The sequence below is a fragment of the Trematomus bernacchii genome, unplaced genomic scaffold (assembly GCF_902827165.1).
Source record: "Trematomus bernacchii unplaced genomic scaffold, fTreBer1.1, whole genome shotgun sequence".
NCBI classification, from domain to species: domain Eukaryota; kingdom Metazoa; phylum Chordata; class Actinopteri; order Perciformes; family Nototheniidae; genus Trematomus; species Trematomus bernacchii.
In genome coordinates, this window is record NW_022987768.1 from 92,809 (window position 1) to 117,591 (window position 24,783).

General features: G+C 42.5%; 2 protein-coding genes across 2 annotated transcripts; both read left to right on the plus strand.

Moving 5' to 3' along the window:
• The first annotated feature begins 2,901 nt into the window (after window positions 1–2,901).
• On the plus strand, window positions 2,902–3,822 carry LOC117496735 (olfactory receptor 142-like). The gene has a single exon (XM_034148473.1). It carries the CDS (start codon window positions 2,902–2,904, stop codon window positions 3,820–3,822), a length of 921 nt encoding a protein of 306 aa, XP_034004364.1.
• A 13,064-nt stretch (window positions 3,823–16,886) lies between these two features.
• Window positions 16,887–17,744, plus strand: LOC117496720 (olfactory receptor 4D10-like). The gene has a single exon (XM_034148458.1). The coding sequence runs from the start codon at window positions 16,887–16,889 to the stop codon at window positions 17,742–17,744; it is 858 nt and encodes a 285-aa protein (XP_034004349.1).
• Window positions 17,745–24,783: the final 7,039 nt, after the last annotated feature.

A 24,783-nucleotide genomic window follows, 5' to 3' on the forward strand; every position in this document is an offset into this window, starting at 1 on the left:
CTCAGAGTAACCTACAGTTAACTTAACTGTTGGAAAAGAAAGATCAGGGGGGGGAGAGAGCTGTGGCTGATGGGCCATTAGGTGTGTAAACACACAGCTGAGAGCTGCCGTTTCATTCTGACTGTTTAAAAAACGGTAACAACGGACTATTTTTCTTAGCGGATGCATGTACATTTAAATCAATACATACAACTATTTTTTAAATCAATAAAAACATTTTCTAAATCCATAAAAGCATTTCAATTAATATTGGGAGTCATGTCGTTACTTTGTTGAGAATGTGGCCATGTAATAAGCGGGATAATTTGCAGTGACTTGGTCATTATGGGGAAAAATAACACCCAGGGATCAAGATCGCTCCGCTACGCGTCGGGATCTTGATCTGCCTGACAAGGCTCCATTAAAATATAAATATTTTTAGTGAATTACTGAGTTTAGGCACGTTAATAACATTTTAATGAAGTTGAATACAGTATATTCATATTTGTCAGTGATTTCATGTCAATTCGGCGAACATAAACATAAATGATCGTGGTGAAGATGATGATTAAATTAGGATTAAAAATCGAGAGCCGGCTGCATTTCCTCTCGTTCGTTTTTTTTTCGACTAAACAACATTATTTTGTTAAATAACAACATGGTGATGTTTTGTAAATGATTACATGTCTTATTTAGCACAGACTATGATCCTATCCGTGACATATGGATCTTAACAAAGATCCGCTATACATTAGTACCAGACATACTGTACATCCAGCTTACTGTATCGAAGTTGATTTCACATGAGCTCCAGTGTGGAACCCCACTGCACCCCCTGGTGGATCAATGATCCATTGCAGCTGGCTTCACAATAATTAAATGTATTTATCACAGGGGCGGTATCAAGTCAGACTGGGGGCCGGCTCTTCATCACGAACCGATCACGGGCCGATCACGGACCAATCACGGACCAATCACGACCCTCGCGTTTCAAACTGTCTGAAATAAGATGCTCCATCTGTACCAATAGAAATACATTGCTTTTAAAATCGTTCTGTGTGACATGAAAAAAAGGGGATAATCGTCTTGGTGAACATGAATCAATAGATTAAATGTTGTGACTATAACACGAAATGCCGTGAGACTTGGTTGGGATTAGGGCCCTCTCGGGCTAAAGGTTAAACGGGTAGAATTTTGAGATTTAGAGAAAAAGGTCTGAATTAGTTTCAGAATAAGTTAAAATGTTGACTTTTTACAAAAAAGTCAGAAACTTGAGAGAAGAAGAAGCAAGTTCCAAGTCTTTATCATCATGTGCTCAGCAGCTACAGTGTAGATATGGCAATGTAAAACTGAAGGCTCCTCCAACAGAGCAACATGCAGAACTAGGCGCTGGTCCAGGTCAGTCTGAACCAGCCCTCACTATAAGAGGAGAGTCTTCAGTCTATAGCAGCAGAACTAGCAGCTGGTCCCAGGTCAGCCTGAACCAGCCCTCACTATAAGCTTTATAAGAGAGTCTTCAGTCTATAGAACGCACCATTAAAGTGTCGACACAACGCGTCACGCAAAACACGGAGGCCAAGAGATCCTGATGGTGTACCATTGAACCAATCATTGCAATAGGTCACATGCTCGGAGACGCTTGGAGATGGAGTTTGTATTTCAGTGGAAACCTGAAAACCTGCTGCTGGCTGTGCCCATTAGAACGCTGTTGGGGGGGGGGGGGTTAAGAAAGAGGCCTCTCAGGCTCCTTTAGACAAAGAGTCTCCTGAAACAGGAGCCAGTATGGGGGAGGGGGGGGGTTTAAACCATGACCCACGGGGGTTAGAACCAGTAATGTAAAAGAATGCCCTGACTGACATAATAACATGTTCCCCCACCTTCAGACAGAAGCTGCTCCACCCAATGACACTCTGCAAACTCTATGAACCAACCTGCCACGACAACATGTAACACCATCTGTGTTTCCATCAAAGAAACAGGGTCCCACGACTTCATGAGGTTAGACTGCCATCAGTCCTGAAATCAAATCCAAAGTTTAGTCCCAGATCAAAAGTACATTTGAGGGTTTTGAAGATATTGTATTGGATCATATCATAACATATATCTCACTACGTGTTCAGTGAGGTACGCTCCACTTCCTCTGGGGTTCTCTATGGTATTGTACGGCCCTGTGTTCGTACAGCATCTTTTCCTGAGCTCCAGCGTCTTTTCCCAGTGTCTGTGCTGCCGCTCCGAGCACTTCAAGTTCAAAACACCTAAACTCTTGTGAGAATCAGCGTCTTGTCACTATAGACATTGGAGAAGAAGCTTGTTTTGACCGTGTCTCTCAGACAGAAACCATCAGAACGAAGCCTGAACGCCCGTCTGTTGAAGCGGATCCATCAGATGGGCGCTGGATGCTGCTGTCATCGATTCTGTGACGTTAATATGTACATGTGTTAGTGTTTATCTCTGTATGTGGATCGTCCACCTCTCTTTACAGCTGTCACACTGAAGCTCATTCATACAGGTTTCCAGAGCAAGCTATCTTACTGTCGGTGCTCATGGTGGAAAAAGAATATCAAAAAGCAAGGGACGATGCTAGTCCGTATAACAGCGGTAATACGAGGTCAAGATATTGCTGTCATAAATAAAACATAAATCAGTCAAATGCAGACTGAGTTACAGAAGGAGGATCCCTGAAGGATGACGTCAGTGAGCTGCAGACAGAAGGTAAAAGCAGCAGCTCAGAGTTTCAGCTCAGTGAGGAGAGCAGCACCTCACCCACTCTGGATCTCTGTATTATACACATTAATATCATCTGTCTTATGTGTTCTCATGATGAAGAACATGTCTTCACTGTTATTGCCATGTTTAAAGTGACATCTACATCCAGGTAATGCACTGCTCGTGTTGTGATGCTTAAAGAACCACAGGAGAATCATGGTGAACTCTACTCACATTTCATATTTCACTATGGTGTCATACTTCGACACGGGGGTTTTTAAGTACTTGTTCTTCATGATTGTCATGTGTTTATATGTGTGTATTATAGGTGCCAATGTGTTGCTGATTGTGGTTATCTGTGTGAACAGGAGCTTACATGAACCTATGTACCTTTTTCTGTGCAGCCTGTTTGTAAATGAACTGTGTGGTAGTACAGCTTTGTTTCCATTCCTTCTGGTTCAGATCCTCTCTGACATTCACACTGTTTCTGCTCCGCTCTGCTTCCTGCAGGTTTTCTCTGTGCATACATACGGCAGTGTGGAACTGTTTACCTTAGGAATCATGTCTTATGACAGATATCTTGCTATCTGTTATCCCCTGCAATATAATACACGTATGACTTCTAACAGGGTTGCGTTCCTCACGGTGTTTGTGTGGTTGTACAGTGTTCTGGCGAGTGTGGTCATGATGTCTCTGAGCGTCCCTCTGCAGCTGTGTGGGAACATCATTAACAAAGTGTACTGTGATAACTACTCCATTGTTAAGCTGGCCTGCTCTGACACTACAGTCATTAATGTGTGTGGGCTGGTTTACATATTTACTGTCATAGCAGCTCTTATAATACTGATCGTGTACTCGTACATGAGGATCCTCAGAGTGTGTTTCTCTGGTTGTAAGCAGAGCAGACAGAAAGCTGTCAGCACCTGCACACCTCACCTCGCTTCACTCATCAACTTCTCCTTCGGGGCTTTCTTTGAGATAGTGCAGGGCAGGTTTAATATGAGGAAAATACCCAATATTGTGAGAATTATCTTATCGTTGTACTGGCTCTCATGCCAACCGCTCTTCAACCCTCTATTGTACGGACTGAATGTAACCAAAATACGTGACATTTGCAGAAGTCTTGCTTTTTGGTAAAATAATGTGCAGAACTTCTTGTGTATCTTACAAATTAGACACCCTGATGATAGTGATGATGGTTCAAGGTTCAAGGTTTTTTTATTGGTCATACGAACATAGCTACAGTGTAGTTATGACGATGAAAATCTTAGGTCACAGGCTCCTGCAACAGAGCAACACAATAAAACAGATAGACAGAAAAATATAGTGCAAGTAAATAGTAAATACAAAAAGAAAAATAGTTTTAAAAAAAAGTGAAATAGTGAAATAGTGCAATAAGAGTCTATATGCAAGTAAATGGAATGATATATTAGATAAATAATGTCTATGTAGCAGCCAGATGAATGTTATGGATGTTGTTTCAAAGTTCAGGTGTTTAACAGTCTTATGGCCTGTGGGATGAAACTGTCCCTGATTTGATGGTTAAATGATTCAAAATAAAACCTGTTAATAAAGTGGATTGATCATGAATGCTGGTGGTGAATGTTTAAAGGCCGTATAGTAGGGATACGTTAGTGTCTGCATCGTGAGGATCGGTCATGCACATACTGTATGTGAGAAGTGCTCATGATCTAATGTAACTCAGACCTTTAGAATATTTACACCAATATCAGTCAATTTGCACTTGTTCTAGATGTTGATGCTTTACCGCCGTTAAAAAAAAAAGATAAATCTGATATTCTTAAACTCTCCTTTGTCATACTCTAATACAGTATCTACTCCAAAAAGATATAATCAAAAAACACTTTTATTGACCCACTAGGAGCAAGTTTAGTTTTTAACAGATAAAATATATTAATACAACTATTAATATTCATTAAATCACAAATAGGGGTTGATACTTAGTGACACGAAAGATAAGTGCTTAAAGTACATTTAAATGCCTATCATATGGAATTGATATTCAAAAGTATTTTGTATTTATTTAATATAATTATTATACTAATGAATATAACTTAATGTACATCAAGTCACCTCTCAGGGAGGCACCACTTTATATCTAAGGACAACTATAGACTAACTAATGAAGTCTTATCAAATATACTGCAATATGAATTTAAAAATACATAATTACATATCAATAAAGTAAAGTTTAATGGATTTAGGAATTCTTGTTTAGTCAAGGTTGTCAATAATCACTCTTATACGATATTAAAAAACAGAAATGTAAGATTTTCAGAAAAAAGTCTGTATTTAGAAAATGTTTAACCTGTTAAACCCTGAGCCTGTTTTTCAGGTCTCAGGGTCGAAAATGACATTCCCAGAACAAATTACCATATCTTCACTTATAAAAGGGGTAAATTAATAATCTTTTTTCTCAAAGCAATGATAGACCTGTGAGTTGGATGTAGAAGTGTCAGAATCAATATAGATGTTTTTATTTTAAAGTTAATTCAGATTGAACACAGTAAAAAAATGTAAATTATAGTGTCCGTCCAAAAAAAAAAAATTACTTATAGTGAAAACCACCCTTGAATAATGGAATGCTCTGGTTTTCGGACAAAATTAACATGGGATCACTCCCGTCACCGGACGTACTTCGTCTCACTGGAATATTAACGGTCATAGTGAATATAAAATCGTCCCCATGTATCCGGCCAATGACGGGAGAGTTTTGAAAGAAACAAAACACTGTTCCATACAATTAAAAACACTTAAACAATTAAACAATGTTTACCCAGGATTCAGGCACCTTCCCTGGCTTGTAACGTGCAGTTATGCGCCCTGGAGGTATTCTACTATTTACAAAATGTATACCCAGGATTCAGGCACCTTCCCTGGCTTGTAAAGTGCAGTTATGCGCCCTGGAGGTATTCTGCTATTTACAAAATGTGGCACTCTGTTTATTTCACACTTCAGCACCAAGGACAGCGCTGAAGGAAAGTGGGATGCTGAATACCCACCATTCTGCTACCCAATAGTTAGTAGATTGAGCAGATTGACGCCGTCTCCGCATAAGACCGACAGCCGGTTAACCACATTTACTGTGGTAACTTAACCACACATTTACTCGGGTTTCTAAAATAGGGGGACGCATCGGGGGTCTCGGGGGGGGGTCCCCTGGGTCCGGTAAACAAGAGGTCTGGGGACTTAGTTTATTTCACAATTCCAGGAGAGAGTCCGGCAAAATCCCGTCTCTTTGCCGGCCTACAGGCCCCCAAAGGATGGCCTAGAGACCTCCAGCATGTCTCCATAACAGTGGCACTCTGTTTATTTCAGACCTCCAGGACAGAGACCGGGAAAATCACCTCTCTTTGCCCGCTCACAGACCCCCAAAGGACGGACTAATGACCCCCAGCATGTCCCCATAACAGTGGCACCTCCATAACCTTGCACACCGTGAGTCCCCGGGCCCCCGCAGTTAAGCACTCCCCCACGGACTAAACCCAGGTATTCACACCCACCAGAACCTCGTGCCCCTGGTGACCCTAAAGGGGGGTGGATTTTGTGGTGCTTTTATGTCCGCCCATCAGCATCCAAATTCTGCTTTCTTATTGGCACCACCACCCCCCTTCTGGGCTGGAGGTTCAAACACTTTAACTTTTTTTCAGGATTCAGGCACCTTCCCTGGCTTGTAAAGTGCAGTTATGCACCCTGGAGGTATTGTACTATTTACAAAATGTATACCCAGGATTCAGGCACCTTCCCTGGCTTGTAAAGTGCAGTTATGCACCCTGGAGGTATTGCACTATTTACAAAACGTATACCCAGGATTCAGGCACCTTCCCTGGCTTGTAAAGTGCAGTTATGCGCCCTGGAGGTATTGTACTATTTACAAAATGTATACCCAGGATTCAGGCACCTTCCCTGGCTTGTAAAGTGCAGTTATGCGCCCTGGAGGTATTGTACTATTTACAAAATGTATACCCAGGATTATAATAATAATTATAACAATTTATTTGAACAAAAACTATATACACGGTATACATATTCACAATGTTTAGCGGGGTTCCGGGGACCATATTAGGGGTCTAATTCGTACGGTGCACCAGGGCAAACAGGTTGAGTCCACGGCCCCTGCCCCATCATCAAGAGTGTCAACCAGCCCCGGTCCCGACTTCATTGGCCTCTTTCCCTCCCGCTTCCGCTTCCGCTGCTGCTGCCGCTCCAATGACCCATCAGGTTGCTCGTGCTCTGAAGAAGAGGTATCGTTGGGGTCTTGTCTGCTGCTCTCAGCCCCGGAGCCCTCTTCGGAGGTCTCCCCATCTGACAGCGGTAGACATCCTTCTGATGCTGATGCAGCTGCTGCCGCAACCGATGACGCCCTGAACATGGAGCAGATTTTCAATGCCTCCTTTATTCCAGGCGCATTCGCGTAGAACCGGTCCGACGTGGTTATGTCATGACACATAAACCTGGCGAGAATCGACCGGCTTTCTGGATCTTGGTGATGCTTGATATTGTCAGCCAGGGCAGTGCGCAGGATTGTGAAGGTGACGGCTGTTTCTAGCCCAGCATCAGCCCATGCCCTCTTCAAGTGAGCGTTCAGGTTCTTGGAGGCCCGAATCCCCCTTGTGAAAAGGAAGAATTCATTCTGAGGACCCAGCAATGCCTCTTTAATCCCCATCCACCGCATGACCCAGCTAAACTCCTCTACTATAAGCGTCAGCTGTGCTTCGCCATATGTCTGATCCTGCACATGGATGATGTAGCCCTCAGCAGTTCCCCTTTTGGCCGCCTCTAAGACCTCACTGTTTTTCATGTTTGCGTACACGCCCGGACGGTGGCCATACAGGAGGCTCCAATGGAGGGTGAGTTAGCCATAGAGAAGCTTCTGGGTGGTTGAGGTCGGCTTGCCGGCCATCAGGTCGAGGAGCTCTGGGATGCGCTTCTCAGCGGCCGCCATGGCGGCGAGAAGCTCCGCCTGGCTCGGCAGACGATCCAGTTTGTTCCTCTTCACCTTAAACTGGTGTAGAGTGACTGCCTTATTCAAGTGTTTCATGTTGGCTTTCACCTCTCTCATTATGTGGGTCATATCAGACTGGGTGAGCCTGCACCCCCGGGGCTTTGACTCAGACATGTACCCCATGAATTGGTTCACATTCTTCAGGAAGAACTCTGATGTTGTGACTGCCCGGCCCGACTTTGCAATATACTTGCTCCAGCCACGGATCATCTTCATGTTTCTTAGGAACAGCCAGTCTGACAGGCGGTTAACACCATGGGCCATGTATACTATGAAGTTCTTTATCCGGCTGATCTTCGACAGAACATTGTCTTTCTGTTTTACTGTCGGAGCGACACCCAAACAATGATCCCAGTATGTCTGAAGGTACGCCTCCATGCTTTTAGGCAACGTGATTTCACGCATGGTATTCCCCCGTCCATACCCAGTGGACCAGTAATTTGAGGGAGAGGGCAAGTCCTTAGCCAGCTTAGACGCACGGGTCTTCCGGCATACAGGGTTCTCGCTACCGGAGGCTACTGGGGACTGCATGACAGTCTTCACCGGGCTCTTCACAGGGGTCTCGCTACTGGAGGCTACTGCAAACATGACAGTCTTCACCGGGCTCTTCACAGGGGTCTCGCTACCGGAGGAAACTGGGAATATGACAGTCTTCACCGGGCTCTTCACAGGGTTCTTGACCGGTCTCTTCCCACCGGAGGCTACTGCAAGCATGACAGTCTTCACCGGGCTCTTCACAGGGTTCTTGACCGGTCTCTTCTCACCGGAGGCTACTGCAAGCATGACAGTCTTCACCGGGCTCTTCACAGGGGTATTGCTGCCTGAAGCTACTGTGTTTATGCCGGAGGTACTTGGGATTGCCAGGCCCTTAAATCGTATACATTCGTCCTCTTCCTCAAGCACAGCAGCACTCTGCTTCCTGGGTTTTAGCTCCTTTTTCAGCCTGGAGCGCAGGGTCTTCACCTCATCATTGAGGGCATCCTTCTGAGCCCTCAATGCCACATTTTCCAGCATCACCTGCCTGCAGTCCTCGTTGTCACACTCGGTATGTGGGGAGAAGGGTGGAGGGTGCCCAGGGTATTCCTCCTCATTGTCTATATCCAATGATGTAGCCATTCCAATGATGGGGTTAGTCTCACGGAGGTCATGGAGCAACTGCAGTGCCACACTATGCTTCAGCCTTGCCATGACCTGATGTGCCTCATGTCGGGAGAACTCAGGGTGGTCATGTTTTACATGACGGTCCAGTCTCTTCCCAGCGTACGAACACCCAGCGATGGGACAGGGTTTGGTCCGAACATTTATCCTTCCACTGGCTATTTTCAGGAGGATTCCCCTCTCCTCCAAGTTCCGCACTGCATGCTTGTGCTTAAGGTTTTTGTTCAACGCCAGATAGAAGAGTCTGCACACCGGGCATTCGGATGACATCCTTACTGAAACACACACAATGAATTTGATCAAAATTATGTTCTAGTTCTACGTTTATATGCGTTAGCGTGACCGGTGATTGCGACACTGGGTCCGATGCATCAATTCATGGTGCATGGACCAAGGGAGGTATTGGGTTACCACCGGGTCAGATGGTCCCAGCTCCGCACAAACGCGGGGCTGGTGATGGCAACATTGGGTCCGATGCATCAATTCATGATGCACAGACCAAGGGAGGGCTTGGGTTACCACCGGGTTGGATGGTCCCACCTCCGCACTAACGCGGGGCTGGTGATGGCAACATTGGGTCCGATGCATCAATGCATGGTGCCCCGACCATGAGAGGGTTTGGGGTGCCCCGCAACCAGGCACCACCCCAGCAGGAAACGGGTTGTATGGTCAAAGGAGGAAAGAGTGATAGAACCGGGGTAAAGCAAAGAAAGTGTCCGACAATAGTGACTTGTGAGGCGGCCAGAGAGTCTGTCATATCTCGGTCCTATCCTCCAGGCAACGCTGTGGCCAGAACTGGGTGAAAATGGGCTAAAAACAAAAATATATATATATATATATTTCATCCAGGGAAATTTGGGTGAAAATGAAAAAAAGTACCTGGAAATAGTGCCACATGACCCCGCAGGAGTCCCCTGTCGACTCCCCTGGCATTCCTCCATGGGCAAAATAATCAGAGTCAACTTTTGTGAGAACCAGGAAAAGAGGTCAAAATGAGAAAATTGTGTCCCAATATAGTGCATCATGACCCCGCGGGAGTCCCCTGTCGACTCCCCTGGCATTCCTCCATGGGCAAAATAATCAGAGTTAACTTTTGTGAGAACCAGGAAAAGGGGTCAAAATGAGAAAATTGTGTCCCAATATAGTGCATCATGACCCCGCAAGAGAGTCTGTCATCTCTCGGTCATATCCTCCAGGGTCACATAGAAGGGTCCGAGCCATCTCCAGTCCGTGTTTAAATTGAGAAAACTATCCCAAAATAGTGCATCATAATGCAGACAAAGTCCCCTGCAAACTGCCCTTGCATTCATCCAGAGTCAAACTTAAAGTATTTTGAGAACCAGGCTAGGGGGCCTTGAGGCATCAAATTCATCCGAGCCAAAGTGCACTTTCATCGGATACATTCTTCCAAGATTAGAAACAGCCGTTTTTTTTCTGAGTGCACCCAAAAACCGGGTTTCTGATTTTGTGCAGACGGTAGGCTGAAAAGTATGGATGAATTTTTTTCACAGGGAAGGGGAAATGAAGCCCCGGAACCTTTTCCCCTTCTCCGTTGCACCAACCATCGGAGAAGGGGAAAAATCGGCCTGAAGCGCCAATAGTCTGGCCCCTTCTCCCGTTGGCACTCTGTCATTTTTTTGACAATTTTTCAAAACTTCATTTTTGATTATTTTAAGATATAATTAACCGTTTTCTTCACTTTATTTTGCTTTCCACGGGTGGGGGCGCCTGGCAGGCCGCCTATGAGCACCCAAATTCGGCCTGGATCATCCAGGATTTGTGGGCTAAGCTCCATAAACTGACTAAATCACCCAGAGAGGTCACCTTTCTAGCCCAAATATATATAATACAAATACATTTAAATAGTAAAAGGTGCAATTGTGCTCTGCATTACCCAGAATTTGATTTTCATAGCCCCATGATAGTGATTAAAAATCATTTTCATGGGAAAAAGTGTTAAAACGCCTGATTAAATTATATGCAGGACCCCAATGAGCTCCAGATTATGTGCATTGTGTTGGGGAACCATATAAATGATAGAATAAATGCATTTAAATGCAAAAATAATGATTTAAAATCATTTTATGGGGACAATTGTGGAGAGGAGCCTGAAAATGACTCTCCAGCACCCCGGATAACTACCAGTTCATCTGGTTTAAATGTGGTGGTGATAGTGGCATTAACTAGTACCCAGTACTGGGAGAGAACCAGGCTACAGCACATGTCTTTTCTACCCAGGAATAAGTGCTCAAAACATGGGTAAAAGTGTGTTAAAAGTCGGGGGAACATGTTTCAAATGACAGCAGACTGCTGCTTGTTGGCAGGCTGACTCAGTTCACTTGTCTCACACACACCCAGGGGGGAAAAGAGAACACATTTAGCCAGGAATAAGTGTCTGAATCATGGGCACATTAGTGCTTAAAGTCGGGGGAACTGTTTTAATTCAGGACCAGGGTGAAGAGGTGACACATTGACCCAGGAATAAGTGCTCAAAACGTGGGTAAAAGTGTGTTAAAAAGTTGGGGAACTGTTTTAATTCAGGACCAGGGTGAAGAGATGACACATTGACCCAGGAATGAGTGCTCAAAACGTGGGTAAAAGTGTGTTAAAAAGTCGGGGGAACTGTTTAAAATGACAGCAGACTGCTGCTTGTTGGCAGGCTGACTCAGTTCACCTGTCTCACACACACCCAGGGGGGAAAAGATAACACTTGTATCCAGGAATAAGTGTTTGAAAGGCGGGGAAAAGTTGTTTGAAATAGTATAATACCTCCAGGGCGCATAACTGCACCTTACAAGCCAGAAATAATGTTTAAATGGTCGGGGAAAGTATTTTTAAATGTCTGGAAGAGAGTTTTAGCCAGTCATTTTGCACGATATCATTTAACATTGACGCTCTCCTGAAAATGCACAGAATATGTGCTTTTTCAGGAGACTGTCAATGTTAAATGATATCTCGCAAAATGACTGACTAAAACCCCGGAATAAGTGTTTGAAAGGCGGGGAAAAGTTGTTTAAAATAGTCTGATACCTCCAGGGCGCATAACTTGGGTAAAAAGTGTGTTAAAAGGTCGGGGAACATGTTTCAAATGACAGCAGACTGGTGGTTGTTAGCAGGCTGACTCAGTTCACTTGTCTCACACACACCCAGGGGGGGAAAGATAACAGATTTAGCCAGGAATAAGTGTCTGAATCATGGGCACATTAGTGTTTAAAGTCGGGGGAACTGTTTTAATGCAGGACCAGGGTGAAGAGATGACACATTGACCCAGGAATGAGTGCTCAAAATGTGGGTAAAAGTGTGTTAAAAAGTCGGGGAACATGTTTAAAATGACAGCAGACTGCTGCTTGTTGGCAGGCTGACTCAGTTCACTTGTCTCACACACACACACACACACCCAGGGGGGAAATATAACAGATTTACCCAGGAATAGGTGCAGAGAGAAGCCTGAAAATGACTCTCCAGCACCCCGGAGAGCTCCAGGGAAAATTGTGAAATATTGCTACTAATTCATAACTTTTGATAACAAGCTCTGTTCGGTTCAGGCTTTTCTGTACCCCCCCATTTCCACGTACCCCGCATCCAACGGTACTATTGCCGAATCTCTAGGACCTTGGCTTCACTTTTAGCACACACCCAGGGGGAAAAGATAACACTTGTACCCAGGAATAAGTGTTTGAAAGGCGGGGAAAAGTTGTTTGAAATAGTCTGATACCTCCAGGGCGCATAACTGCACTTTACAAGCCAGAAATAATGTTTAAATGGTCGGGGAAAGTATTTTTAAATGTCTGGAAGAGAGTTTTAGCCAGTCATTTTGCACGATATCATTTAACATTGACGCTCTCCGCGTTGACGCGTCAATGTTAAACGATAGCGTGCAAAATGACTGGCTAAAACCCAGGAATAAGTGTTTGAAAGGCGGGGAAAAGTTGTTTAAAATAGTCTGATACCTCCAGGCCGCATCACCAAAAATGTACAAGCCAGGGAAGGTGCCTGAATCCCGGATACTTTAGGTCTGTCACTTAGGGTGACCACACCACTCCGACGCTCCCGAGAGCGGACGTCCATTATTTGTAAGGCACCTAATACGGAGAAGGAGATAGGGAGATAAGGAGATAGGGAGATAGGGAGATAGGTTGAGTTTGGCTCTTAAAAGTGCCGTTGGTTTTATGATGGTGTAGATCAGTGTATGGGTTTGTGGTGTGGCTACAGGAGCTGCAGGAGAGAACAGAAAAAGTGAATTATGTAGTGAAACTAGCTTTTTTAAATGCACATTGTGATGGTTTAACTACTTCAGACAGACTGAGTGAGTTCATTTTCGTATTTCTTGTTTCATACGTGTCAAAGGCGCGTAACATGCACATGGACGTGCACATGGACAATGCCCCTCCCCCCAAACATATGTTAAATGTCCGCTCGGCAGCGTTAGTACTATGTCATGTGTAAAACAAAAGCGATTAAGATAACGTATAACTCACACTTTAACACCGACGAATGTAGCCGTAATTAAGACAAATAGTTTTTCCCACACCACTTATGAGCTGATATAAATGTAGCTAAACTAGTTTAAGCTTATGTTGAACGTGAGCTAGCTAGCTAGCCGCCCGCAAGAATAATGTCACCTTAATGTTGCTTTGCTGATAATGGTGAAAGCATTTCTCAGACTTAGAACAGTTCATTATGTGTGATGAACCATGCGAGTAAAGGCTAAAAAAAAAAGCCCCAATTATTAAATCTAAGCAAAACATGCATCAGACTTTAGTGACACAACTTACTTTGTCAGAGGATAGATCGCAATGACGGTGGTAGCGGTCTTTGGCCAATAGGTGGTGCTTTGAATTATGTAATTTCCTGTACCGATTATACAATAAAGTATTAATATATTTCCTATATTTTGACACGATAACTCTTTAATAACCGAAGTAGCCTACAGACAAAAACAAAAAAGTCTAAATTTCCTTATAAAATGCAGAAAAGTTTAAACATCTAGCATGATAATAATAAAAAAAGACTAATGATATCTTAAACCTTAATAAATAAAATGGACAATTAACCGACAATAACAATTTAACATAAATAAAACAAGGATTAAAACAAGGATAAGTTTGACTCAATGTTGTGTAAAGTACCCGTTATGGTTAAAAAAACAAACATTAGAAAATAATACAGCTTCCGGCTTCCCGAGACACGAAGAGGAGACACGAACAATTCTTTAATTGAAATGCATTACTTTGAAAATCGTGCTTTCTGACATGAAAGAAACGTGTGCATAAACACCATATCCCTACGTGCATTGCGGCTAAAACATCCAATCACCGCTGAGGATTTTTGAAAAGTCCTAAGTCTGTTTCTGGTATTGTTTAGGACTTTATTTTGAAATTCAGTTCCTGACAGACGTCAAAAAAGCCAGAGATTATGGAATTAAACCAATAAATAAAAACAAGGATAATTGTGTGTTATTGTTGAGTAAATAACAGTGTGTTATTTTGAAAAGAATAACAAATAAGAAGTAAAAAAAGATTTAAAAAATACAGATTTCAGTATCCTGAGGCTCTGAGCCATTTATTTTCCTCAAAGACGGCAACAAAAGTCCGAAATTATACGATTTAAAATAAAAGCAATAATCGTGGCTTGATATTGAGTAAGAACATGTTTTTATTAACCACACAGCTTCCGGTCTTCCACGACCCGACCGGAGAAAAAGACGTGTTGCAGGCACGAAACACATTACCAATAGAAATACATTGCTTTTAAAATCGTTCTGCATGAAAAAAAGGGGATAATCGTCTTGGTGAACACGAATTAAATGTTGTGACTATAACACGAAATGCCGTGAGACTTGGTTGGGATTAGGGCCCTCTCGGGCTAAAGGTTAAACGGGTAGAATTTTGAGATTTAGAGAAAAAGGTCTGAATTAGTTTCAGAATAAGTTAAAATGTTGACTTTTTACAAAAAAGTCAGAAAGTTGAGAGAAGAAGAAGCAAGTTTCAAGTCTTTATCATCATGTGCTCAGCAGCTACAGTGTAGATATGGCAATGTAAAACTGAAGGCTCCTCCAACAGAGCAACATGCAGAACTAGGAGCTGGTCCAGGTCAGTCTGAACCAGCCCTCACTATACGAGGAGAGTCTTCAGTCTATAGCAGCAGAACTAGGAGCTGGTCCCAGGTCAGCCTGAACCAGCCCTCACTGTAAGAGGAGAGTCTTCAGTCTATTGCAGCAGAACTAGGAGCTGGTCCAGGTCAGTCTGAACCAGCCCTCACTGTAAGAGGAGAGTCTTCAGTCTATTGCAGCAGAACTAGGAGCTGGTCCAGGTCAGTCTGAACCAGCCCTCACTGTAAGAGGAGAGTCTTCAGTCTATTGCAGCAGAACTAGGAGCTGGTCCCAGGTCAGTCTGAACCAGCCCTCACTATAAGAGGAGATTATTCAGTCTATAGCAGCAGAACTAGCAGCTGGTCCCAGGTCAGTCTGAACCAGCCCTCACTATAAGAGGAGAGTCTTCAGTCTATAGCAGCAGAAATAGCAGCTGGTCCCAGGTCAGTCTGAACCAGCCCTCACTATAAGCTTTATAAGAGAGTCTTCAGTCTATAGAACGCACCATTAAAGTGTCGACACAACGCGTCACGCAAAACACGGAGGCCAAGAGATCCTGACGGTGTACCATTGAACCAATAATTGCAATAGGTCACATGCTCGGAGACGCTTGGAGATGGAGTTTGTATTTCAGTGGAAACCTGAAAACCTGCTGCTGGCTGTGCCCATTAGAAAGCTGTTTGGGGGGGGGGGTTCAGAAAGAGGCCTCTCAGGCTCCTTTAGACAAAGAGTCTCCTGAAACAGGAGCCAGTATGGGGAGGGGGGGGGTTTAAACCATGACCCTAGGGGGGTTAAAAACAGTAATGTAAAAGACTGCCCTGACTGACATAATAACATGTTCCCCCACCTTCAGACAGAAGCTGCTCCACCCAATGACACTCTGCAAACTCTATGAACCAACCTGCCACGACAACATGTAACACCATCTGTGTTTCCATCAAAGAAACAGGGTCCCACGACTTCATGAGGTTAGACTGCCATCAGTCCTGAAATCAAATCCAAAGTTTAGTCCCAGATCAAAAGTACATTTGAGGGTTTTGAAGATATTGTATTGGATCATATCATAACATATATCTCACTACGTGTTCAGTGAGGTACGCTCCACTTCCTCTGGGGTTCTTTATGGTATTGTACGGCCCTGTGTTCGTACAGCATCTTTTCCTGAGCTCCAGCGTCTTTTCCCAGTGTCTGTGCTGCCGCTCCGAGCACTTCAAGTTCAAAACACCTAAACTCTTGTGAGAATCAGCGTCTTGTCACTATAGACATTGGAGAAGAAGCTTGTTTTGACCGTGTCTCTCAGACGGAAACCATCAGAACGAAGCCTGAACGCCCGTCTGTTGAAGCGGATCCATCAGATGGGCGCTGGATGCTGCTGTCATCGATTCTGTGACGTTAATATGTACATGTGTTAGTGTTTATCTCTGTATGTGGATCGTCCACCTCTCTTTACAGCTGTCACACTGAAGCTCATTCATACAGGTTTCCAGAGCAAGCTATCTTACTGTCGGTGCTCATGGTGGAAAAAGAATATCAAAAAGCAAGGGACGATGCTAGTCCGTATAACAGCGGTAATACGAGGTCAAGATATTGCTGTCATAAATAAAACATAAATCAGTCAAATGCAGACTGAGTTACAGAAGGAGGATCCCTGAAGGATGACGTCAGTGAGCTGCAGACAGAAGGTAAAAGCAGCAGCTCAGAGTTTCAGCTCAGTGAGGAGAGCAGCACCTCACACTCTCTGGATCTCTGTATTATACACATTAATATCATCTGTTTTATGTGTTCTCATGATGAGGAACATGTGGTCACTGTTATTGCCATGTTTAAAGTGACATCTACATCCAGGTAATGCACTGCATAATGTTGTGATGCTTAACGAACCACAGGAGAATCATGGTGAACTCTACTCACATTTCATATTTCACTATGGTGTCATACTTCGACACGGGGGTTTTTAAGTACTTGTTCTTCATGATTGTCATGTGTTTATATGTGTGTATTATAGGTGCCAACGTGTTGCTGATTGTGGTTATCTGTGTGAACAGGAGCTTACATGAACCTATGTACCTTTTTCTGTGCAGCCTGTTTGTAAATGAACTGTGTGGTAGTACAGGGTTGTTTCCATTCCTTCTGGTTCAGATCCTCTCTGACATTCACACTGTTTCTGCTCCGCTCTGCTTCCTGCAGGTTTTCTCTGTGCATACATACGGCAGTGTGGAACTGTTTACCTTAGGAATCATGTCTTATGACAGATATCTTGCTATCTGTTATCCCCTGCAATATAATACACGTATGACTTCTAACAGGGTTGCGTTCCTCACGGTGTTTGTGTGGTTGTACAGTGTTCTGGCGAGTGTGGTCATGATGTCTCTGAGCGTCCCTCTGCAGCTGTGTGGGAACATCATTAACAAAGTGTACTGTGATAACTACTCCATTGTTAAGCTGGCCTGCTCTGACACTACAGTCATTAATGTGTGTGGACTGGTTTACATATTTACTGTCATAGCAGCTCTTATAATACTGATCGTGTACTCGTACATGAGGATCCTCAGAGTGTGTTTCTCTGGTTGTAAGCAGAGCAGACAGAAAGCTGTCAGCACCTGCACACCTCACCTCGCTTCACTCATCAACTTCTCCTTCGGGGCTTTCTTTGAGATAGTGCAGGGCAGGTTTAATATGAGGAAAATACCCAATATTGTGAGAATTATCTTATCGTTGCCAACGATCATGCCAACCGCTCTTCAACCCTCTATTGTACGGACTGAATGTAACCAAAATACGTGACATTTGCAGAAGTCTTGCTTTTTGGTAAAATAATGTGCAGAACTTCTTGTGTATCTTACAAATTAGACACCCTGATGATAGTGATGATGGTTCAAGGTTCAAGGTTTTTTTATTGGTCATACGAACATAGCTACAGTGTAGTTATGACGATGAAAATCTTAGGTCACAGGCTCCTGCAACAGAGCAACACAATAAAACAGATAGACAGAAAAATATAGTGCAAGTAAATAGTAAATACAAAAAGAAAAATAGTTTAAAAAAAAAGTGAAATAGTGAAATAGTGAAATAGTGCAATAAGAGTCTATATGCAAGTAAATGGAATGATATATTAGATAAATAATGTCTATGTAGCAGCCAGATGAATGTTATGGATGTTGTTTCAAAGTTCAGGTGTTTAACAGTCTTATGGCCTGTGGGATGAAACTGTCCCTGATTTGATGGTTAAATGATTCAAAATAAAACCTGTTAATAAAGTGGATTGATCATGAATGCTGGTGGTGAATGTTTAAAGGCCGTATAGTAGGGATACGTTAGTGTCTGCATCGTGAGGATCGGTCATGCACATACTGTATGTGAGAAGTGCTCATGATCTAATGTAACTCAGACCTTTAGAATATTTACACCAATATCAGTCAATTTGCACTTGTTCTAGATGTTGATGCTTTACCGCCGTTAAAAAAAAAAGATAAATCTGATATTCTTATACTCTCCTTTGTCATACTCTAATACAGTATCTACTCCAAAAAGATATAATCAAAAAACACTTTTATTGACCCACTAGGAGCAAGTTTAGTTTTTAAGTACATTTAAATGCCTATCATATGGAATTGATATTCAAAAGTATTTTGTATTTAATATAATTATTATATTAATTAATATACCTCAATGTACATCAAGTCACCTCTCAGGGGGGCACCACTTTATGTCTAAGGACAACTATAGACTAATGAAGTCTGTTCTGCAATATGAATTTATAATTACATATCAATAAAGTAAAGGTTAATGGATTAAGGAATTCTTGTTTAGTCAAGGTTGTCAATAATCACTCTTGCACGATATTAGAAAACAGAAATGTAAGATTTTCAGAATAAAGTCTGTATTTAGAAAATGTTTAAACGGGTAGAATTTTTAGATTTCGAGAAAAAGATCTGAATTTGTTTCAGAATAAGTTAAAATGTTGACTTTTTACAAAAAAAGTCAGAAACTTGAGAGAAGAAGAAGCAAGTTGCAAGTTTCAAGTTTTTATCATCATGTGCTCTGCAGCTACAGTGTAGATATGGCAATGAAAAACTGAAGGCTCCTCCAACAGAGCAACATGAATATATATTGGACATAAAACAAATAAAACAGATAAAATAGTGCAATAGAATGTTTTGAGATGCGCAAGTAAATACAAATAAAATAGAAAATAGTGCAAGAATATATTCAAGTAAATGGAATATTACTTGAAAAGACGACACAAGAAGACAGGATACCCGGCCCGGAGGAAGCCCGGGGTCCTCCTTCTGGAACCAGGCCCAGTAGGAAGACTCGTCGGCAAGCGCCTGGTGGACGGGCTCACCTCCGCTTCTCCGTCCCATGGCCCACGTCCGACGGGACACAGCGATGGGGTCGGGTGCCAGAAGGGTGCAAGCAGAGGGTCTCGACGGACCAGACCCTGTGGAACGTCACCTCTCTCGGGGGGAAGGTCACCTCTATGGGGGGGAAGGAGCTGGAGCTTGTGCGGGAGGTGGAGCATTACCAGGTGGATCTGGTGGAGCGTTACCAGTTGGATCTGGTGGTGCGTTACCAGTTGGATCTGGTGGAGCGTTACCAGTTGGATCTGGTGGAGCGTTACCAGTTGGATCTGGTGGGGAGGTGGAGCGTTACCAGTTGGATCTGGTGGGGAGGTGGAGCGTTACCAGTTGGATCTGGTGGGGAGGTGGAGCTTTACCAGTTGGATCTGGTGGGGAGGTGGAGCATTACCAGTTGGATCTGGTGGGGAGGTGGAGCATTACCAGTTTGATCTGGTGGGGAGGTGGAGCATTACCAATTGGATCTGGTGGGGAGGTGGAGCGTTACCAGTTGGATCTGGTGGGGAGGTGGAGCATTACCAGTTGGATCTGGTGGGGAGGTGGAGCATTACCAGTTGGATCTGGTGGGGAGGTGGAGCATTACCAATTGGATCTGGTGGGGAGGTGGAGCGTTACCAGTTGGATCTGGTGGAGCGTTACCAGTTGGATTTGGTGGAGCGTTACCAGTTGGATCTAGTGGAGCGTTACCAGTTGGATCTGGTGGGGAGGTGGAGCATTACCAATTGGATCTGGTGGGGAGGTGGAGCGTTACCAGTTGGATCTGGTGGAGCGTTACCAGTTGGATTTGGTGGGGAGGTGGAGTGTTACCAGTTGGATCTGGTGGAGTGTTACCAGTTGGATCTGGTGGAGCGTTACCAGTTGGATCTGGTGGAGCGTTACCAGTTGGATCTGGTGGAGCGTTACCAGTTGGATCTGGTGGAGCGTTACCAGTTGGATCTGGTGGAGCGTTACCAGTTGGATCTGGTGGAGCATTACCAGTTGGATCTGGTGGAGCGTTACCAGTTGGATCTGGTGGAGCTCACCTCTACGCACAGCGTCGGCTCTGGAACCTTACTTCTTGATAGGGGTTGGACTCTATTCTTCTCTGGAGTTGCCCAAGGTGTGAGGCGCTGGGCGGGTGTGGAGATACTCACAAGCCCACGGTTGGGTGCTGCTTTGTTGGAGTTTACCCCAGTGGACGAGAGGGTCGCCTCCCTACGCCTGGGGGTTATGGGGGGGGAAAACTCTGACTGTTGGGTGTGCTTATAATAATAATAATAATAAATTCGATTTTTAACCTGTTAAGCCCGAGAGACCCCGGTACCGGGGCACTGCTGCAACATCTTGCAGGAAACAGTGTCTGAGGGCATGTTCATTTAATAAACTATGAATGTTTTATATCCATGTAACGGGAAGAAACTCATCTAACTGATCATTTTAATTTTTTTTTTTTTAAAAACCCACAATGCTAACGCTGAGCCTCTGAATTAGCAACGAGCAAAATATGCTAACAGATTACTGCACCGAAATTCACTCACAAAACTTTATTATTTATCTTTTCTGCACATCCAACACATCGTTTCACATCGTGAGGTGACACAGAATCGATGGGTACATACATTATCCCTCTATGATACGAACTCGCGACTTTATAAACAAAAACAGACATCAAAACATGTGGCGCTAGGTAGCTAAAAACGCTAACATGGTTACCTTGTGTCGTAGTCTGCTCAAAAGTGGTCTTCAATGGCATTAAAACGATAAAAACGCTGCTGAAGTTAATCCATGGGTTAATCTAATGTGTCTGTGTCCCTTTGAAATGATTTCTGATAATCCATAAGCATTAAAACTGCTTTTCCGTTTCCAGATGTCAGAGCTAGAGTATAGGTTCGCTCTGATGCAAAACTGCATGCGCGAAGCCCCCACCTTTTCTTTTTACCATGTGTGTGAGTGGGGGACTCCCCCTTCGATTCTATTGGCTCTAACGGTCAGAAAGAGATGTCAATCACCAAAATCGACCAATGGGTTCCAGAGAAACGGTAAAACCCCCATTTCCACCCAAATCACCTCAGAGGTGGAGTTATTTTTGCTAAATCTCTCTAAAAAGGTCAAATGTCACTTGTTTTGCATCAATCTTGATACAGGGTACTTATTATATGTTGTACTTTGGATTCCTAAAGCTTTTAGTCTACCTTACCATCATCCAAGGGTAGTTTTCACTATAAGTAAAAAAAAATTTTGGACGGACACTATAATTTACAGTTTTTTACTATGTTCAATCTGAATTTTTTTTTAAATAAAAAACATCTATATTGATTCTGACACTTCTACATCCAACTCACAGGTTTATCATTACTTTGAGAAAAAAGATTATTAATTTAACCCTTTTAGAAGGGAAGATATGGTCATTTGTTCTGGGAATGTCATTTTCGAGCCTGAGACCTGAAAAATCCAACCTGGTCTCACCAGAGTTCGTGACTCCACCACAACTCCTTAACACCGCAGTGCGTGGTGGAGTCACGAACTTTGCTACATTTACGTGTCTGCACCACGCAAACAACCCCAATGTAAAGTGAATGAGGCTCCTTTGTCGTGGTGCACACACGCATTTCTACAACGTCCAGCAGTGAGCTTTTATTCTATAAAACGTTTTTAAAATCTACTTTATAGCTTGTAGTAACTCACGAGAGGCTTCTTTTATTTTATTTGTATTCATAATAATTTTTATTTTTCGTCAGAATGTATTATGGTGCATTATTCACCAATGTTTGTTCTCAATAAACAGTGCATTGTGTGTAATACAACTGTGATTTTTATTAAATTAGTTAGTTTTTAAGGAAGGCCAGAGCTTCAGCTGTGTCAAAGAGATTGTTCCCTTTAGTTAACGTTATTTAAAAGATAATTATATTCCTATTTGATCATGTCCCCTTTATTGTATTACGGACGCAGAGAGCAATGTGAGCGTCCATTCCCATTGGATAACGGAGGATTTTACACCCGGAAGTAAGTATTCTCCTTACTGTCGATTGATTTTACAGTGATATCTGCACTACTCATCAACTCAAAAACACCAGATTATCCTTGTTAATTACACAACATTGATTGGTTTAAATTGTGTACAATGCTTTTGTATTTTCCCCTTTCGATTCGGAGAAACAAATGTTTTTTCTGAGTTTTTGGATGGCAGAAGACACTACACTACCCAGAATCCTCAGCTATGGGACTACACCATGTGCTTAGAACGTGTCCTAAACTTCCGTGTCCCTAATATTCTGCACATTTCTTATACTATCTACATACGTCTTATAAGAGTATAATTAATATGTATAATATCAGTTAAAATAAGTGCTTCAACATAGTTAACATTGCAGGAAAGTTGATTGTCAAGTTCCAAAACAAACCATGCAATATATTAGACGTTAAGTACTTTGTCAGGCTTAATATCTGTAGATACCCCCAAAGCTTTTTTCTTATTTGAAAGAAGACCTTAACCTAAAGTATTCTTTAATGTTTAAATAAAGCCTTATTAGTTTGTCTGTTTTGCACATCCTCCTATCAGGCACTAAACTGTTTTATTGTAGAGATCACTTACAGTATCTTCTTGATATTTTCTATTCTATATTATTTATATCATTGACCTTCCACTTTCCCACTATATTAAGAGTATGTACTCTTATGTTGTAAATGTTTTCATCAAATATAACACATTCAAAATGCTTTACAAAAATGAAAGACATTAAGAAAAAGGCATTTTAAAACAGTCATTAACAAGCAACACAATCTACCTGCATTGCAATGACTCTAAACGTGTAATAACGTGCTTTAACCAGTAGGAGGTGCGGGTTAAAAAGCTGTCAAGTTTACAGTGTTAACAAAATAAAATATACTGCTGTTTCTGGTTTAGTTTACGACGGATATATTCTGTTATTGTTTTGATATTTGTAACACAAAAGCGATGTAAAAAACCCACAGCAACACAGAAAAGATGGTCTTAACATGACCCAGCGGTCTAGTAGTTCATAAAAAACAATAATATCAAAACAAATTATTACTACTAACTTTATTGTGAAATTAAAACAGAACGGTAAAAGAATAGTTTCCGGTCTATTCTGAGGCCCGATCTCTGTAGATAAATAAAGAACTACAACAGATGTGTAATATTTAATGCAGCCAAACCATTAATTACAATGCATTCATGTGATGACTTTCAAAGAGTAAAGCAAGCACTGCTGAATAAAGTATGATTTTATCTTATCGTTTTTTTTTCCATATGGAATGCAGTTGGAGGTCAACCAATCACAGAGCTTGAGGCAAAGCGGAACAATAGCTGAGGATTCTGGGTAGTGTAGTGTCTTCGGCCATCCTAAACTCTGAACAAATATTTGTTTCTCCAAATCGAAGGGGAAAATTACAAAAGCATTGTACACAATTTAAACCAATCAATGTTGTGTAATTAACAAGATAATCTGGTGTTTTTGAGTTGATGAGTAGTGCAGATATCACTGTCAAATCAATGGACAGTAAGGAGAATACTTACTTCCGGGTGTAAAATCCTCCGTTATCCAATGGGAATGGACGCTCACATTTCTCTCTGCGTCCGTAATACAATAAAGGGGACATGATCAAATAGGAATATAATTATCTTTTAAATAACGTTAACTAAAGGGAACAATCTATTTGACACAGCTGAAGCTCTGGCCTTCCTTAAAAACGAACTCATTTAATAAAAATCACAGTTGTATTACACACAATGCACTGTTTTTTGAGAACAAAAATTGGACCATAATACATTCTGACGAAAAATAAAAATTATTATGAATACAAATGAAATAAAAGAAGCCTCCCGTGAGTTACTACAAGCTATAAAGTAGATTATAAAAACGTTTTATAGAATAAAAGCTCACTGCTGGACGTTGTAGAAATGCGTGTGTGCACCACGACAAAGGAGCCTCATTCACTTTACATTGGGGTTGTTTGCGTGGTGCCGACACGTAAATGTAGCAAAGTTCGTGACTCCACCACGCACTGTTAAGGAGTCGTGGTGGAGTCACGCATTCTGGTGAGACCAGGTTGGAAAAACAGGCTCAGAGCTTAACAGGTTAATAGTCTTATTGCCTGTGAGTAGTAGTAATGATACCCCTTCCATCACATTAGTATGCATAAAACGTGACAGGTGCTGTGACAGGTCACACCTACTACTACTTATGCTAATGAGCCCCTTTGATATGCTAATGAGCCCCTTTGTTCGCGGTGTTATCGCGTGTAGGTGTGATATCACAGATAGGTGTGATATCCTTTGATGTGAGGGGTGAGGTGTTGTAACATGTAGGTGTGATATTCCCCCTTGTAGTAGATCCTTTGTTGTCTAATCTAATTAGCCTTTGATGTCTGCCCTTTGTTGTCTCATCTAATTAGCCTTTGATGTCTGCCCTTTGATGTCAGTCCTTTGATGTAAGGGGGGTGAGGTGTTGTAACATGTAGGTGTG

Coding starts and splice junctions, on each gene's coding strand:
- LOC117496735 (XM_034148473.1), top strand. CDS start 2,902: ATGGTGAACTCTACTCACATTTCATATTTCACTATGGTGTCATACTTC.
- LOC117496720 (XM_034148458.1), top strand. CDS start 16,887: ATGGTGTCATACTTCGACACGGGGGTTTTTAAGTACTTGTTCTTCATG.